The sequence below is a fragment of the Haliaeetus albicilla genome, chromosome Z, assembly GCF_947461875.1.
Source record: "Haliaeetus albicilla chromosome Z, bHalAlb1.1, whole genome shotgun sequence".
NCBI classification, from domain to species: domain Eukaryota; kingdom Metazoa; phylum Chordata; class Aves; order Accipitriformes; family Accipitridae; genus Haliaeetus; species Haliaeetus albicilla.
Window position 1 is genome coordinate 54,407,350 of NC_091516.1, and position 17,166 is coordinate 54,424,515.

At 37.8% G+C, this 17,166-nt stretch overlaps 1 protein-coding gene across 8 annotated transcripts in view; it reads right to left on the reverse strand.

Moving 5' to 3' along the window:
- COMMD10 (COMM domain containing 10) overlaps positions 1 to 17,166 on the reverse strand; it is a 126,118-nt gene that overhangs the window by 5,694 nt on the left and 103,258 nt on the right. For 5 of the 8 annotated variants that reach the window (XR_011323382.1, XR_011323379.1, XR_011323380.1 and 2 more), the window contains 2 exons: positions 6,819 to 6,878; positions 5,645 to 6,179 (listed from right to left, as the gene is read on the reverse strand). The exons of 2 other annotated variants lie outside the window; for them this stretch is intronic. Coding sequence is in view for 2 of the 6 variants with exons in the window: in XM_069777176.1 (XP_069633277.1) it covers positions 6,141 to 6,179; positions 6,819 to 6,878 (99 nt within the window). In the remaining 4 variants the exon portion in view is untranslated. Of the gene's footprint in view, positions 1 to 5,644; positions 6,180 to 6,818; positions 6,879 to 16,047; positions 16,129 to 17,166 lie in introns of those variants that run through there. One more of the 8 variants, XR_011323381.1, reaches the window with a different exon arrangement.

Genomic DNA, 17,166 nt, shown 5'->3' on the forward strand with positions numbered 1-17,166 from the left:
AAGCAGGGGAGGAGAAAGGTCCTTTTTTGTTCTCGAGGTCTGTGGTGCCTATCTCCAGGCTGTGTATGAGCTGGAAGTGGCAGGAATGTGTTAGGAATTAGAAAAGATGGCAGAGACCCACCATCACAAGGCATAGCTCCTGACTGAGACATCAGGGATTCATCTGGGATGCAAAGCGCTACTCCTCTGACCTCATTTTTCACATGGAGGAGATCTGGGCAAAAGTGCTGCTTGTCATCAAGAAAATATTCTCACGCCTTCCAGATTGAAGAGCTAAGCTAGCAACATTCAGTATGGGCTTTGTTTTGCCCAATGCAGTCAGCTTCTCTGATCTTTTCCTGACTCACTGTTGTCCAGGAAAGACAAAGAGCTCACCTAACTGGCAGTCTGAGATGCAAACCAAGGCTTATAGCCTAAGCTGTACCCCAATGCTCAACAGGGAGCAGTGGGTGGAACAGGAAACATGGTCCTTTCCTCACTCCCCTGGGCTTTGCTCAGAATCATTCTCAGCTGCCTACAAGGATATTGGCTATGGCAAACACTTCAAAAGTAGAAAAAAACCCAAGAAAGCAAACCTTCTTTAAAATGCTTACTGTATACATTAATTGCATAATTTCTTAAATCAAATTGCTTTTGCCTTTTTTTTTTTTAAACAAAGCTGCATTTCTTAACACTTGGAGGCAGAAAAACAAACAAGTGGGTGATGGAAAAAGCACAGTATTCTCATGCTGCCCATGAAATGCAATTTAGTTAAGTCGTCCTACTATTGAACCTATGGATTGGAATGAGAAGAAACAAAGTCAGCTCACCTGTACGCAGAGCCCTTCATATTAACCCTCGTGGGATGAACCTTCCCACACAGTGCAGATGCAAGGAATCTCGTTAGCACTGACCAGGGGGTCCTGCTTCTCCTCCCTTCAGTTGTCCTGAATGACCAGAGAGTGAATTCAAAAAACCACAATCTGATGCTCCAGCATGTCCAATCCTATAACATACTCTACAGAAAAGTACTCTACAGCCATCTCAGAGACAGATACTATATTCATCCATTGAATGTATGCTGTATATTACCATAAAGGGACAGTTAAGGTAACATTGATGACAAGAAATTAAAAGTGTCCCACTGGAAGAAGAATTTGCTCTAACAAAGTGGTCATCTTATTTGAATAGCCGGTCAAGACAGTTATATTTCCAACATGTGTAGAGCTCCACTTTGCCTTTCTATGATTTCAGTAAATAGAGGAAAGCTTGGAAAACCATGGAAGATACTTTGGCCTCAGTAGAGAAGGAACTGATCTTGTCAGTGAGAGGGACAAGTGCTTCCTGGATACATAGCTCAACACAGCTGGACAGCATCTGATTTGTAACAGACCAATATTTTCCCCTATCTCTTGAAAAACTCAAGAAGGAATGAAGGGATCATCTAAACACTTTATTTCAGTTAAAACTACAGCATGTAATTGGGTCTGATCAACATGATTACAAAGGCCAAGGGAAAATCCAATAAAATTGATTCATTACTATGGAAATTAGAAATCACTTTATGCAAGAGTTGCAGATAAAAGCATCTTACTAGTTTATGAGACACCATGAAGAGTGTATCAGACAGTAGCAGCGTAGTTCATCCACCTATATGAAATCACTGTTATTCAGAAGGCCTGTTTGGCTGCTCCATAGAAAAGGAACTTTCTCACACTGGCTCCAAATGTTGTTCATTTTCATTAGTCAAATAAGCTATACAATGCTCACAAAATGATATGATACTTATTCACTGGGCAATAGGCATTATTGAGCTGCCATTTCTTTACCATAATGTGAGTGAATTCATAATCTTTGAAGATATGATATGCCAATACAGCCAAACAATGAAATATTACTGATGTTGGAAATCAGAGAACATGAGATGGAACAAGTGTGAAGGGGAGCTTATACCATTTTATCACAATAAACACTTTTCTTCCTTTAACCAATGTAAGACTTAGCATTTCAGTAAATTCTTTATGCTTTGAAAGAACAAGACTTCAGAGTCTTTAAAATCAGACTGTAGGAAATGAAGCTGCAAGTCGTAACTCAAAATTGATGTGGCAATAAATCCAGGAATTAAAGGGGAATTTGAAAGCCTCCTCTGGAGAGCCAAAGCAAGTTTGGCAATTAGTCAAAATTTGAGATAGTAAAGTTGTATTTGTCTATCTAGCTACGTATTTTAACAAAAACAGAAAGCAGAAACTTACACACATTTCATATTTTGTTGAGAAACAAGAAGTATATGCCTAAGGCTGAACTGGGCAAAGATAATCTAATGCATTTGTACTTAACAAGCACTAATGTGCTATTAGTGTTGCTAAGTGATGTATGAGTGGTTGCTGTTTACCAGTAAATTGATATTTTTGAGGTAGTTCTCACACTGGTTTTCATTTTATGCCCAGAATTCCAAGTCTTCACATCAAAACAATATTGATGCTTGTTTACACCCAAACCGAAAGATCTCCTTCTTTTGCTAATAGTCCATTTGAGGCAGATTTTGATATTACAGCTTTGAGAGAAGTACAGTCATGGAAAATACTACCTTTAATGTCTGATAAAAGATGAATCAAATGTTTTTAAAATGCACTGAAAGATCTGAAAGTAGATTTACTAATTCTTACTCATTGAAATTCCAGTTTTAGAGGTCAGTAAATCTCTGCAAATATTTTCCTTCAACATTATCAGAAGCCTTGGTAATTTCAGTTCTGGATCATGCCCAAGGGACATTACAGACCAATGGTTTGCTAGGACTCTGAACTGAAAAGAGCCTGGGACGTATCCCTTTCCTTTCCTGCAGTAAAAACTCCAAAATACCCACAAGACTCACTCTTCAAAACTATGTTTTACCAGAATGCAAAACAAAAGCTTGAAGACCTTTGGCATGCACACCCCTGCCTATGCTTCCACCCCAACCTGGTGCATTCAGTTCTGAAGTAGCTACCTGCCTTCTTCCTCCCAGTAGTGTTTTTCTTTCACTGTCTCTGAGGCATGGCATGGGTTCTAGTCCCTGCTGCAGGCAGATCTCCCATTCTCTCCAGGCATCCCCCAGTCTGTGCTGGTGCTTCTTTTTCTCTCGTTCCCTGACACTGCTGGGACACCAGGACTTTATCCAAATTAAGCAGGGGAAGCTGCTCTCAGGGTCAGACTAATCTTCCCCTCTCCAGGTCCACTCAGGCCCAGGGAAGCAGCAACCAGAATAAAAGCCTTCTTTTCTGAAAGACCTAACAAAACCCTCCTAAATAGTTCTGCTTTTGCATGGTCAATTTTCTCTCCTTATTCAGGAGCACTTAAATAAGTGACAATGTTCTTCCCTAAGATGGTACTGGTTATGCCATTGCTACCTAATAATGTTCAACCCCAAAGCTTCCCATTACACACAGAAAAGTATTTCTAAACTGTTTATTTCTGAGCGTTCCTTGACAAAAGATAACAACTGTACTTCCTACCGTGAGGTATACTATGGCTTTTATTATGGCTTCTGACAGTAAGACATTTGGTACATTTAGCAAAAAAGAAAAGGCAGCCACTGCTGAAGAAATCATAAATCTCTTCATCCACCTGCAAACAAGGACAATCACTAAATAAATTTTACAGAATCCTTGCAATCTTAGGCTTAGTTTCTTCTGGCTTTCCTTTTAAGATTATTTTATCACTTTTAAAATATTTCCTATTAAAGCTAGATTTAAAATGCTCTTTTTTGTTATCGCAAACTTTTCTTTGATTTTGGCCAAATTTGCACCAACGCTGACACTTATGGGCTAGTTCAAAATACTAGATACAGTTACACAACTGGCCACAACTGGCCATAGTTTTCATAGTTAACTCTGGTTTGTTTCCCCAATTTTCTTCCCATTCCCGTAGTATATAAGGTTTTTCTCCCCCTTTGCCTAACATTTTCTTTGTGTATATACTTTTGCCATCTTTTCCAGTGTTCCTCGTCTCTTCCTTATAGTTTTCCAACTCCCAAATTCCACCTTTGGGAGTATCCATTACTCTGTTGTCTCCTTCCTTTTTCCCCCACCCAGTTACTTCCTACTCTGTCTTTGACTTCTTTTTCTTCAGATGTGCCTGCTAATTTGTCCAACGCTTCTTGCACTCCAAACGAGTCCTGCCTTCACCCCCTCCTCCAGGATTCATCCACCACCGCCTACATTCACAAAGATAACTTAACCCCTCTCTCACATTTGGACAACTGCCTTAGTATGTCCTGCATCCATACAGGAGAGTCTTCAATTTGCTTCAGATCTGACTTCCAGAACTTAAGCTCTGGAAACACAGGGAAAACACTGAAAAGCAGTGTCCTAGCACACAACATACTGTCCCACAGGACCAGTGGAGAAGCCACGACCTAACTGTCAAGAAGAAGGGGATTTTCCTAGCTGGGCTAACTACAAAGCACTGCTAATGCTGGCAGGCAAAGGGAATGGTGGGTATGTGGTCACCTGCAGACACACACCAACCTATGCAGACTGAGATGAGTGAGCCGTCGAGCTGTTGCTGAATAGACAGACTAAGCATGTGATGTCTGTGGGTGGGAGTATTACATTCCCAGAAGATAAGGCATGTTTGCCACTGGTTTGAGACAAGGCTTGATTTTGGCAGCAAGCCTCACAAGGTGTAGAGGGTAAGATTCTGCCCTGCAACAGTGACTCATTTCTTCTTTCCAACAGGGTAATAGAGTTACCTTACCAGAGTGGTACAGTATTGTCTGGCATTTCAGTTAAGAACTATGATAAATGTGTTTTTTTTCTCTTCAGTGCCCTTTACTCACACGTAGGCTGTTAACGACTTTATCTTCTAAATCTATTATCTCACAGCTTAGACAACTGGTGCAAACACCTTCAGTACAGCACAATCCGTAATAAAGCAACACAAAAAGCCCCAAACAACCCTCCAAAAGCAACAAAGCAAGAAATCTGGCACAAGAGGACCTAAACACTAGCTATTCAAAACATAACTTTTGGCTATACTTACATCTACTGTCATGAGCAAACAAACCTCAAAAGAAAACAGGCTGGTTGGGTATTAACCAACCCTGGTTTAGGCATCTGGAAGAAAAAGCCTTGTTCAGGGAATCCCTTAAGGAGGAAGAAAGACAAGCTAATGCCAAAGTTCTTTATTTCCTCTCACTTTCTATTAGCCTGGAGTAGAGAGTTGTATATTGTGCCTATTATCAAGGTGCTGCAATGAAGTTGCCTGTCAATGAACAGCAACAAACAAGAACTAAGATGAGTATCTCCTCATACTGCTCATGAATCCCCATTCATCTGGAATTAACATGTGAAAATACGAGTAACTTGGCCTTTAAGTCACTGTACTTTATTTCTTCCTGTTTGATGTAAAAATGGTGGTAGGATCAACAAATAGCTTTCAGAAATCTGATCGTCAGACTATTTCAGTGTTCTTTGTTACATACTCTGAGACTTCTTCCCCCAGTTATACACCATACTACTTAGATTCATTGGTATGCATGCAGTGCCAAGCAGCCGTATCTATTCTCTGTGCCAAAAGTAAACACTGAAATCAGTGACATTGTTGATTATTTAGAAGAAAAAAAAAACCAAAATAAAAAAAGAACAAAGATAATGAAATGAAGTTAAAATAGCCCAAACTAAACCAATTCATTTTTAAATTGTGAATTTATTTTGACAAATTTGAAATAAGCATTATCAATCATATGAATAACAATTCTAAATGATAGAGATTTTATTAGCAATGTATTTTTTTTACTACTTCTATATTCCTTTTATGTCTAAGAAATAGACTTGATTCCTGGTCCCTCACTAGTATGCAAATTTCTACCAGAATCAACTAACACACATAACAGGACAAAAAAAAAAAATTAAAATTCTGAAGCATGGTAGCATTCTTTTTTCTTTCTGCAAGTAAAATTATTCTTCACAATTGCTCAGAAAACAAGAGAAAGTCCATTAAAATCTTCAGACTCTTAACAAAAGGCTCTTGGCTAATGTTACTGGTCTAAAAAGGAGATAAGCCATATAATTTTACAGGAAGCAACCCACTGAATCCTTCAGCAAACACAGCTTGGCAAACTATCTTCAATTCAAAATAATGAGGTGGCAGGAGTGTGATGGAGAAATAAGTCTTCAAAAACATCACATAAGGGAATCCAGCTGTGCTTGTATAGTTTCCAGCTATTTAAAGGAACAAAAAAGAGAGAAAAAACTCCACTCATATAAAATGTTGTTTAGAAACATGCAAACAGAAAAAAAACACATTCCAATATCTTCAACTATGCATACTAAATCTATTCACATAGCAATAAAAAAAACCTGTACTCATGAATATTTGTTTTTACATGAAGCTATTAGAATTCATTGCTGCAGTCTAAATATTCAAATTTTAAAGAAACAGTTGTCTAAATACTGCCTTTTTACATGCACAGATGTTTTTCTGTGAATTTCCAATGCATAATAACAAGAAAAAAAAAATAATAGAGTTCATTTTGACTGGATTACGAGCCTGGCATTTCAACTGAAGACGTAACACAAAGATGCTCTTTCCAGAGAGCTCCTCATTGTTAATCATCAGCTACTGCTCTCGATCTAACTGCCAGGTATGCTTACAATGACCCAAGCCCTGTCTATGCCAAATCTGAATGCAAAGACTCTTCTTGAAAATGCTTTATGTGATCAAACAAATCCAACAGCCTTAATTAAAGTTGGATCCATTTTCGTTCCAGTTTCATTAGATTTAATTCATATAGGCAACACTTCCTGCTGAGCAGCATAAGGTGTTTACAAAGAAGCTATAGTATTGTAAAATCTACAGACCTTGTTATAGAACTCAAACAGCTCCTGATGACTAAATTCTACAAACACTTTCTTGAGGTTCTGTGAAGGAAAAAGGGGAAAAAAAGGAAGGAATAAGCATACTTTTTTTTCTTTTCTTTTTGGTATTAATTCCACTAATTCAGTATATGAGATTAAGCTACATGAAAGATAACAGTTGCAACAGTTAGTTTTCCCTCCATTCACTACAATGTCCCTCATACATACATAAGTCCACAGGCACATTTATTCTCCTGCTGCAAAGAATAATAATAAAATATTCTATGAAAATGATTTTGTTACCTTATTTTTAAGTCAGACAAAAATGAAAGATTACATTCATCTTTCTCAGCAGTCCATCTAAGATCTGGTAAATACCATTACACAATGACAAAGTCAGTACTGTATTTGATTGAACTTGCACAGCTATTAATGTACGGCACCAGCACAGAGCTAATACTTCCATTCATTAAACTAACAGCTATGATCTTAGCATGCTGACACCGCTATAAGCATCTATGCACAGATTCAGCCCAAGTTAAAAATTAACACAACAGCTTCAAAGCAGTGCTTAAACACTAAAAAAGCAAAGTAACACAACTGATGGAAACTACTGTGGATAAAACAGATGGTGCTAATAATTCTCTGCTTGTATGTGCTGATGTCTGTAGAGATGAGGGTTAAATTAAAATTTCTGTCCTGCCTAATTCGCTTGCATGAAACAGGTACTTTAACGCCTGCTACTTTCAATCACAGTGCAGATCTGTCCAGACGATTTCTAGTCTTATTCCTTCCACTTCGCTTTGTCACTTTACTACTTTTAAAATAAATTCCTAACTATTACTGCACATTCTCTGTGTTGTTGCTAGACTTTCCAAGGCTTGGAGGTATTCCTGAGGATAACAGCTGCACTTCCATAAGCACTAACAAGGCTCTGTGAAAACTGAATCTGTGGACACCTCTACTCACAAAATATTATCAGCTGAAATAATGTACACATGATAATTTTGTTTAACTGGTACTAACTTCATGTACCACTTAAGTTAGTAGAAAAACACTTATTTATCAATTCAGCTTAAATGAGCAGGGATACTTTTGCATACAGACAAGGCTGTGGGCCAGATTCTGTGTACTCTCATACCAATGCAAGTCTCGATTTAAGTCAGATAATGCTGCTGAATTTGGCGCACCAGCTGCACAAGAGCAGCAGAAGCCCTGGGAACTCAGGATAGGTACTGCCTGGTGCCTGCTCGTCAAAAGGAGTTGTAAGACACAGGAAAGGGATAAAATGACTGGGGCCAGCCTGTCTGGTGCAATTCCTCCTCCCCGCTCTGCAGAAAGAAGGATCCTTTCCAACAATTTCACGAAGGCTACAAAAGCCTAGAAAAGGACCAGTGATTTGCATGAGAGACCAATCTTCCCCCTCTGGGAAGGAACAATGCAATTCTGGGAATCATATGGTGAATACAAAATAAAACTTCCAGGACAGCAGCTCTCTTTGCCATGACTCCAGCTGATCCTCCCTCCAAAGAGCATAATGCCATGTCAAGGAAGTAAAAGCATTTTTAAAGGCTTTCTAACAGCTAAGAAACAAAGAGAAAGCAAACAAGTGGTTTCTTCAGAAAATAAAGGGGGTAGAGGAAAGAAAGATACACTAATAACAAATGGATCTACCATTTCAGCCTGGATGTTTGTTTGGCATTTGCCATTCCAGAAGGATTTTGGTGTTCGAATGGAAGGAAGTGAACTGAAAAGAGGAGGTTCAGAATAAAAGGAAGATATCATATATCTTAAAGTTTATCAGTCACAATGAATAGTCAGGATCATCTCTGGCATGGTGTCTGGCAGAAGAGCCTGCTGGATTTCAATACGACAGTTTTGCAGTGCCTCCAGAGAGCGACAGTGGGTGCATAGCACCTCCAAGCACCAGATCTCATTTCTCTGAGCATTATGTCTCATTCAAGATGGGCATCTTCTAGTACTACTTCCGATCAGCAAGCAACATCAACTTTTCACACACACACACAAAAAGAAAATTAAACACTTGTCTTTCATATTTTCCTCTAACTATATTAATTACTGTAAGTTATAAGATATGCAAATGAAAAAAGTGTGGTCCTTTTAATTCAGGTTCTTTTTACACTAAAAAAAAAAATCACTGTTCTTTATGAACAGGCTGAGATCTCTCTTCCCATTATTATTTTATAATCACAGTCTGATAACTAAGACAAAATTTATGTTGCATTGTGGCAGGCAAATGTCTGCAGAGATCTAAAAGAAAGCATGCTGTGCCAGGCTGTGTTTCTGATCTGGGTGTGCAGGTGGGAGTGTCAATGGGAGAGAGGGTGTAACAACCTTTTATGAAACATGTTATTTATCTGCACTTAATCCTCTGCTAACCCAGAATTGTTTCTGTGTGTAAAAACCTGGTATATCTACTACACCACTTCAGCAGAGAGCAGTGTGACAAAAAAATGTGCAGAAGTGTGGCACCAGTTAAAAATGTAATTTTTACAGTATTACATTTCTCACTAGTATGAGTCCCTTGAGAAGGGTGCCAAATGATCACTGTCATGTGATCAGGAGTTCCTGTAAAGACCACAAAAACATCATATCATAACTAGGTCCCTAAAAGAAAAAGCTACGTCTGAGCAGGCTGATGGCCCCCCATTTTTAGCTGAGTTATCAATTATTCACTTATTTGCTTTATTCTGTGTGAACACAAACAACTGTAATTAAAACAATGTGTCACAGGACTAGCTTACCATCTAGTTCTGTAATTACTCAGTCAAATAGTATTAAAAATTACTGTATAGATAGACTATTGACAGAGATTCCAGAGTAGGCAAACTCCTAATCTACTTTATGGAATTTTGCTCAGATAAGGATACAAAATTACAAACCGCAATAATTTTTTAGCCATAACTAAAACATAGGGTAAAAAAAAATCACTTTCAGCTTGCTGACTTAATTAAATGTCACTGTGTGCAGATAGAGTCTCAGCCTATTTATGAAAAGTGCAGCTAAGCTGCCTTCTTTTATTTGCACATACAGGTTTTCAGATGTTGTCTCCAACCTAGTATGTTTTTCCCAGAAGATAAATAAGAAAACAGTAACTTGCTGGATGTCTAACTTCTTTCTTCCTTCTATGAAGCATATCATTCTCTTTTCCTCTTTCCTGATAAATCTCCTCCCATTCCTTGCTTTCGCTCTACTCTTTCCCTCATTTCTGGCATCTCATTTTCTCCTTGCTGTTATCATCTTCATGTGAAAGAAAACTAAACAGAGTAACCAGAAAACTAAACTGAATTTATTCCCATTGTCACACTCAGCCACTCTAATACTTTTTCTAATTACATCCTAAACTTTGTTGTTGTGGCAGTAAAAGTCCTAGCTCATACTTCTAAGAGTTTTAGCCTTGAGGGTGACAGCTTCATAGCATCAGAGAAACATAACTGAAGATATTATTCTTATGAAGACAAAGAAATCTCTAAAATACCAAACATTCATTCTTTGGGCAGCTTTGAAAACTTGGAGACAGGCTTTTTGTCTGATTCAGTACCCATGAAGAGTGGCAGGGACAGCACTCGAGTCATATGCTCAATAAGCATAGCTAAAGAGGTGATGTGCAGCATCTTCAGCTAAATGAAGTTGCTGTTAAGTTCAGTGTGCTCAACTCCCGTTAAATATGACAAAGCATTGCATTTACTACTGGAAAAGTCTGCATGAATTGCAGGTGTCGCCCAAGACAAATCTTTACATCACTCTGAATCCATCGTAAAGAATATGGTAATAAGTTTTCTGAAACGTACAGTTTAACATACTTGGCCCCATATCACCACTGAATGTATTTTTAAGTGTTAAAATTAAATTTTAGTGCCATTTTGCCTTTATAGATCTACATGGAATCTGATTTCATTCTACCTCTTCTCTCACTCCAGGGTTGTATCAATTTACAATTTACAGCCTCCTGAGAACTGTGAAATTCTAATAAATTTAACTGATTAGGGTTGTTTTCTCCCCTTACCTATCTTCTCATTTATTGTCTGGTATAATTTTGAAAAATGTAACAGCTTCTGCAGTCTCTAAAACAGCTGTTCAAAAACAAATTTCCTTGGGGGGTAGGGGGAGAGAAAGGAAAGGAAAATGAAAATAAAAACTTCCTGCTTCCAGTCAACATTAATATGCTATCCTATCCAAAACAGCCATTCTGAATGTATGGTTAATTTTACAAAATAGCCACAATCATTTCATATACACTTAGCTTACAACCACCAGAAAACAATTAGGCAAATTCTTAGCTGAACATGATCATCAGCAAAAAATGATGAAGATTCAACTACACAAGATGTAAATAGAGTCTCCATTTTCCCATTGCCTCAGCTAACAATTTATTTTAAACACTAATACCTTCTTGCTGCAAAATGTTTCTGTGGAAACCACACAAAAAAATGTCTTCTTAAAATACTTTGGAAAGCAGAGGCAAATTCCTGGTTATAATCAAAGGAATTGTTTTTGGTTTGCTTTTTGCGGGGTTTGGGTTTTTTAATCCAGTGCTCTAGATACTTCTTATTTTAATGTACTACTGCAAAAGGCTTTTTTACTAATGACAGAGTTTTGCAACCTTATTTATTGCCCAGCTGTATTCCACACATTTAACTCCCCCACCCCATGCATAAGCATAGAGCAAGGCACTAGGAGTTATAAATAAAAGGCAAACTTCTAGTTTTAAAGCTAACTTGAATATGAAAAATTGATATTGCTGTAATAGTTCTCAACTGCAAAGCTGTAACTACTTTTACAATGTTGCAAAATAAATGCCAAGTATTCTGAAGCAAGCAGATGGAGGGGCAGGCTGGTTTGTATATCTAAATGTCTACTGATAATGATAATGTTCTATGACTGAGCACATGTAAAAAATTACAGTATATTCAGTGAAGTTTGTTGACAGTAACTAGCTGAAGCAACAGATATCCCAGTGTCCATATTTTAATATAGCCTTTAACACTATCTTGAGCCACATCTCAATTAGGTTTAAGAGAAGAATATTTTCACATTTGCTTTCCATTCTCCAATTTATTCCTATTAGATATCCTTAAAATCTCAGATGTAATGGAAGGATATGGATAATTAAACTAATCAGTTTATGGCCAAATTCAGATGCATTCCTAAACAGACCTCAGTTGATTCTTAGTAGCCTGCATTTCCCACTGGACCTATCAGTTTCTGTGCTACATCAATTCAGACTTCCTTTAAATTTCCTTGGACCTTGGAGAACTATGCATTCGCTTAGACACTTACAGATGGGAAGAGGGTCATAAGTTGTATCTCGCAGAATTTATCAGCAAGTTTAAGCTGCTTGGTCAGAAAGATTAATTGTAGCATGGTAAGAAAAGCAGATGTGTTAAAACAGACCAGCATTACTTAAAAGCACACCTGTTCCTTAACTCTTTTTACATAAGAGACAGCAATTAAGACTTTTTTATATTCTTACAGCAGTAGATGGATGTAATTCAGCTCAGAGATTCAGCAGAACACAGGGAGTTAAATACTGACTTATATATTCCTAATTACACTTCTTTCACATCATCAGAAAATGTGACCTTCAAACTTCATTCTTCTTCCAAGCTTATTTCCATTTGCAATACCAAATAATTATTTTTGTAGAGAAAAAAATGTGTGCCTTATGACTGAATAACATGCATCTTCAAGTCTCAGTGTGCAACTGTTACAAAAGAGAACATCTTTCATAATAACCCCCTCTTTCCCCGATTGATACGTTAACATTTAGTTTGCACATACACTGCATTCTACCTTTCAAATTTGCATTTCTTTTTCATATAAGCTTAAGAATTTCAAATTCCCTGTGGTATTTAGGGAGATCAAAATCAGCAACATACTGAGGATGTCTTTCCCTCCCTCTGCAATGTATTCATAAGCTCCCTATCCAAAGTTCTGTGTTGATTCCTGAGATCCAACAGCATGTTACTGGAAATTGATGGTTTGGAGTTACATACAGATAATCTTACTCCAGCAGATACAGGACCATCTAAGCATGTTTCATGGAAAGTCCCTAGAATAAATTCATTGCCCAGTCCGACAGTGAGCCAACAAACTCTGCAGGCATTTGGAGACATGCAGAAGACCTGACATGCTTCCAAACAGCAACAAAAACTGTCAGTCATTTCCATTTTCACTCCTCCTGTTCCCTTTCACCCTCATGAAAATATCCATTACTGGCTGGCTGAACTGGTGCAAAGCTACAGACAAGAAATGGGACACAACTACTAAAAAGACCACATAGGCTGGGAGGATTACAGTGCATTACAGGCAAACAGGCCCCTTTCTTCACAGTAGGGGAGAAAAAGGCTTTTAAAACTGACACAGTTGTCTGGAAACAAAGAACTACAGTTTTCACCTTAATACACCTAATCAGAGTAAACACCATCTTGCTAAAAAAAAAGGGGAGACAGCAAAGCATTTTTTTTTTCCCAACAGCTGTATACAGGTGCAGGGCTCCTTTGCCTTGAATGTGCTAGGAATTTACATTCCTATAAATAACATTAGGTTGGTCGGTCTCTTAATGATACTTTTGCATGGGAAACCTCCCAAAACCAGAAATCTAGAGTTATAGGGTTGTCACTTCTGTGCAAAGATTATGTTTAATACACTTTTACAAAAATAACACAAGGAACAAACAGGATTTTGGGGGAAATAGGTGGTAAACGTATATCAGTGCATGCCTATCACAAGAAATATTTAAAAGCAGGTCTTTTGTATTGATACCTCCCTGTATGTTCTACATACAGCAAATGGCTCATAGAAGATCTTTTGAAAGGCTGACTCCCTTCTATGCCTGTTCTGTATTTTGTACATACTGTCACATGCCCCTCCTCTCTTTGAAGACAACTCTACACATTACAAGTTCATTAATGACTCCTTACTAGTCTCCACATGGGAGATCAGTCACTAACAGCATAAAGCATCCATCTACACAAATGTGACATTGTAATTTCAGGATTCAATAGGAAAACTTGCAGGTATAATTCCCAAATACAGTATCCAGGAAAAGATGTGTTTGAAAATTGTTAGTTTCATTCACTAATAGGCTACCACACAATTACTAAGAATACCACTGATTAATCTAAGGAACACAGGTCCTAATAATGACAACTTTCCTATTTCATCTTTCACCTAGTTTTGCAAATTATACTGTGCTCCTAATACTGTAGAAAGCTCTCTGAAGAAGCAACCTCACTAAAAGTTTAAAACAAATATACTCTTTCTTCCTACTGAATTGCACTGTATCACATATGGAAAAAAAGAGTCTCTGGGAAAGCACATACACACTAAATGTTGCATATTGCTTATACAGTGTACAGTCTGTAGCTGTCAGAATACAACTTTCTTCTTTAGTCAGAATGCTACTTTGACGACTAAATAATTTTACTCCTGAGAAGAAATTAAATTCTTTCATCTTCCATGTTTTGGTACAGCTCATTTGACACAGAAATTATGATATAAAAAAAAATCAAGTTCATGAACACTGCAAGGAAAAACAGGGAGTTACAACTCTATGTTTCATTTATTTCAGCCAGGGTTATTACGTAAGTCTTCAAACACCATGAAGACCAGTGAGTTCACATTTCTATTCTAAAGATAACTCACACCAAGACTGACACAATAGTCTTACATTCACCTTGAATGATAAGGAATTCACTTTTCTTCTTATGCTTGTACTCACAGAGAACTACTGCTGAAGAAACAGAGCCCAGCAGTAAGCATGCTGGCTCCAGAAATGCTTTCAAGCTTTTCTGACCTCATGTGTTCGCTGGATTTAATCACAGCCAAATTCATTTTTTACAAACTACACATGAACAAGATGTCATGTAGGCATGGTTATAAAATATTTCCATTATTGTACTCGGAAAATAATCCAGTTCTAGGAAGCTAAGAGAACTGAGTGTAAACTGTAAGGGCAACATTAGCCTAGCATTAGCATCTGAAAACTCAAGATTATGGACTCAAATGGCAAACACTGCAACTTAGATAAGTATCTTAAAACAGTGAAGCTCAGCCCTACAGCATCGAAGGCAGACTGAGACAGATCTGTATGTAGATATACAGTGGTCAAAACCTCCTACAGCAAGGAGACCAGCTCAACAACATGCACAGAATGTTTCAGAGAGCTTCTCACACAGCTTGCTTGTAGCTCATGTGATTAACATGGAGTTGTAAATCCTTTATGTTCAAATCAGATAACACATCTAATGTTGAGTCTGAAGAAAGCTGGACTTAGAGAAGGCTCAAGTTGTGACCCAAACTGCTCAGGAAGCCACCTTTTTGGTCTGAACTAAAAGCCAGACAAAACCTCCTCTGTCCAGGGGCAGAAACTTGGGTTATTGTAGTCTGCATCCACATCTAGAGCAACTGCTCCAGCAGAAATTTTGTATGATGTAGCCATGCAGATGTGTAACACTTTAAGAAGATTTTAGAAGAATGGAGGAAGCTGGCATCTTTTTGTAGTGTTAGCTTCTGAGCCTACCGGGTTCAATAAGATACTGCAACACTGCATTGTTTTACCACGGAAGGCCTTTCTTCACCACCAGAAAACCTGAAACTATCTACTGTTTCTACTGAGGCACAAGAAAAGAGGCTGGCTAAAAGATGCCAGCAGTGAGAGGAAAGATCTAAGGAAGCTCAGATCCACATGAAATCAATGTAACTGATGTGAAAATACCCCTTCTAAAAAATCTGCACAAATATTTACAAAATGTCAAGATCAGATAATTTGTAAATTCATCCTTTTGTTTGGGATGGGTCACTCAGAGCATCACCAATTTGGATTTTGTTAGGCTGACAAGCAAAGATAAAATGTTTGGGTTTTTTTCTGTGCTAAAAGGGTGTCAGCAAGCATATCTCTGATCTCCAGCAGGCAAATTGCTCCAGCAGCTAGCAACTGGGTGCTTGTACACAAGCCTCAGCTGCTGAAAGAGACTGGATAGCCATGCGGGAGTGAGGGGTGTTAACTAGCAGTCTAGTCCCCAGCAGGATCAAAGACACAGCTCTTATGGAATAAGATTGTTTGTGAAGTAGCTTTCCTTTTTTTGTAAAAGTAGATTTTTTTGTAAAGTAGATTTCCTTTTTTTCTTTTTTTATTAGGAAGTCACCTACTATTTTTACTGTATTCTAAGAAATAGAACAGACGTACAGCTTTTGCTACAATACTCACAGTTTACAAATAAATGCCAGACTTCTAGCCAGTATCTCTTCCTCACCAGAAGCAACTAGCAAGGCCTTGAACTTGGGCCACCTGTTTGGATCAAGGACATACTGATGTTGGAGTGTGATGAAGAAGACATCATCACGCTGACACAAGCAAACATCAACATTTCTCAGGCAATGTGGCACAGTGCAAAAGTGGAACAGGTCTTTAAAAGCAAAGTTTCTTAAATTACACAAAAAAGGTCTTCCTTTTTACAAGGATTAAAAAAAAAAAAAGACTGGGTGGTCTTTTCTGATTATGCCTCTGCAAAATTAAGAAGAATGTGGAAACAACCACTTATTAGGAAGCAATCCACCACCAGCTTTTCTTTCTCAGTTTGTCGCTGAAGGTTACACAAGTTCTAATGATGCAAAAATGAGCTATTCTGGATTTTACACAATGTAATTTCAGTGATCTTCTTGCTTTGTTACTTTTGCTGAAAAGTTATTTAAAGCTTGATGCAGTGGTGCAAAGTGGATTCTCACTGCTTACAAAGAAAACTGGACAGAGTGCTAAGGACAGAAAATACTACAAGTATCGTGTAAGTGTTTTCACAGACAGTGAAGATGAAATAAACCACTCATCCACAGTTTCCTTCAAAGCCAGAATATGAACATTAAGTATACAGGTAATACCCTCTCAGGGAAGAAAAAAACCCAACTTTTGGCCAACATAAGCAATTTGAAAGAAAGTATCAAATCCCTTTTTATTTTCTTCAAGTCTGTGTGCTATCAAATTACAGTTCATACAGGTTGCTTTAAAAGAGAGTGAGCAACGTGAAGGAATACACTACTAGATTTGGATTATTCTACAGATGGCTGGAGTACAATGCAGTACTCAGGCTGGCTCCAACAGTCTCAATGAATATCAAAACAAAGATACTTTTTATGTTTTTCTCTCAAAATGAATCCATTTAGCTCCAAATTAATTACATTTTTCTCCTTCCAGCCAGCACTGCATGATGCAAACCTAAAATGCTAAAGCAAAGAATAAAAAGTGGTATTATATGGTGTAATCTTTTCATAAAGATAGACATGAAATTAATATTGAAACTATGCTTAATGCTTTTCAGGTTTTTACCTTTTT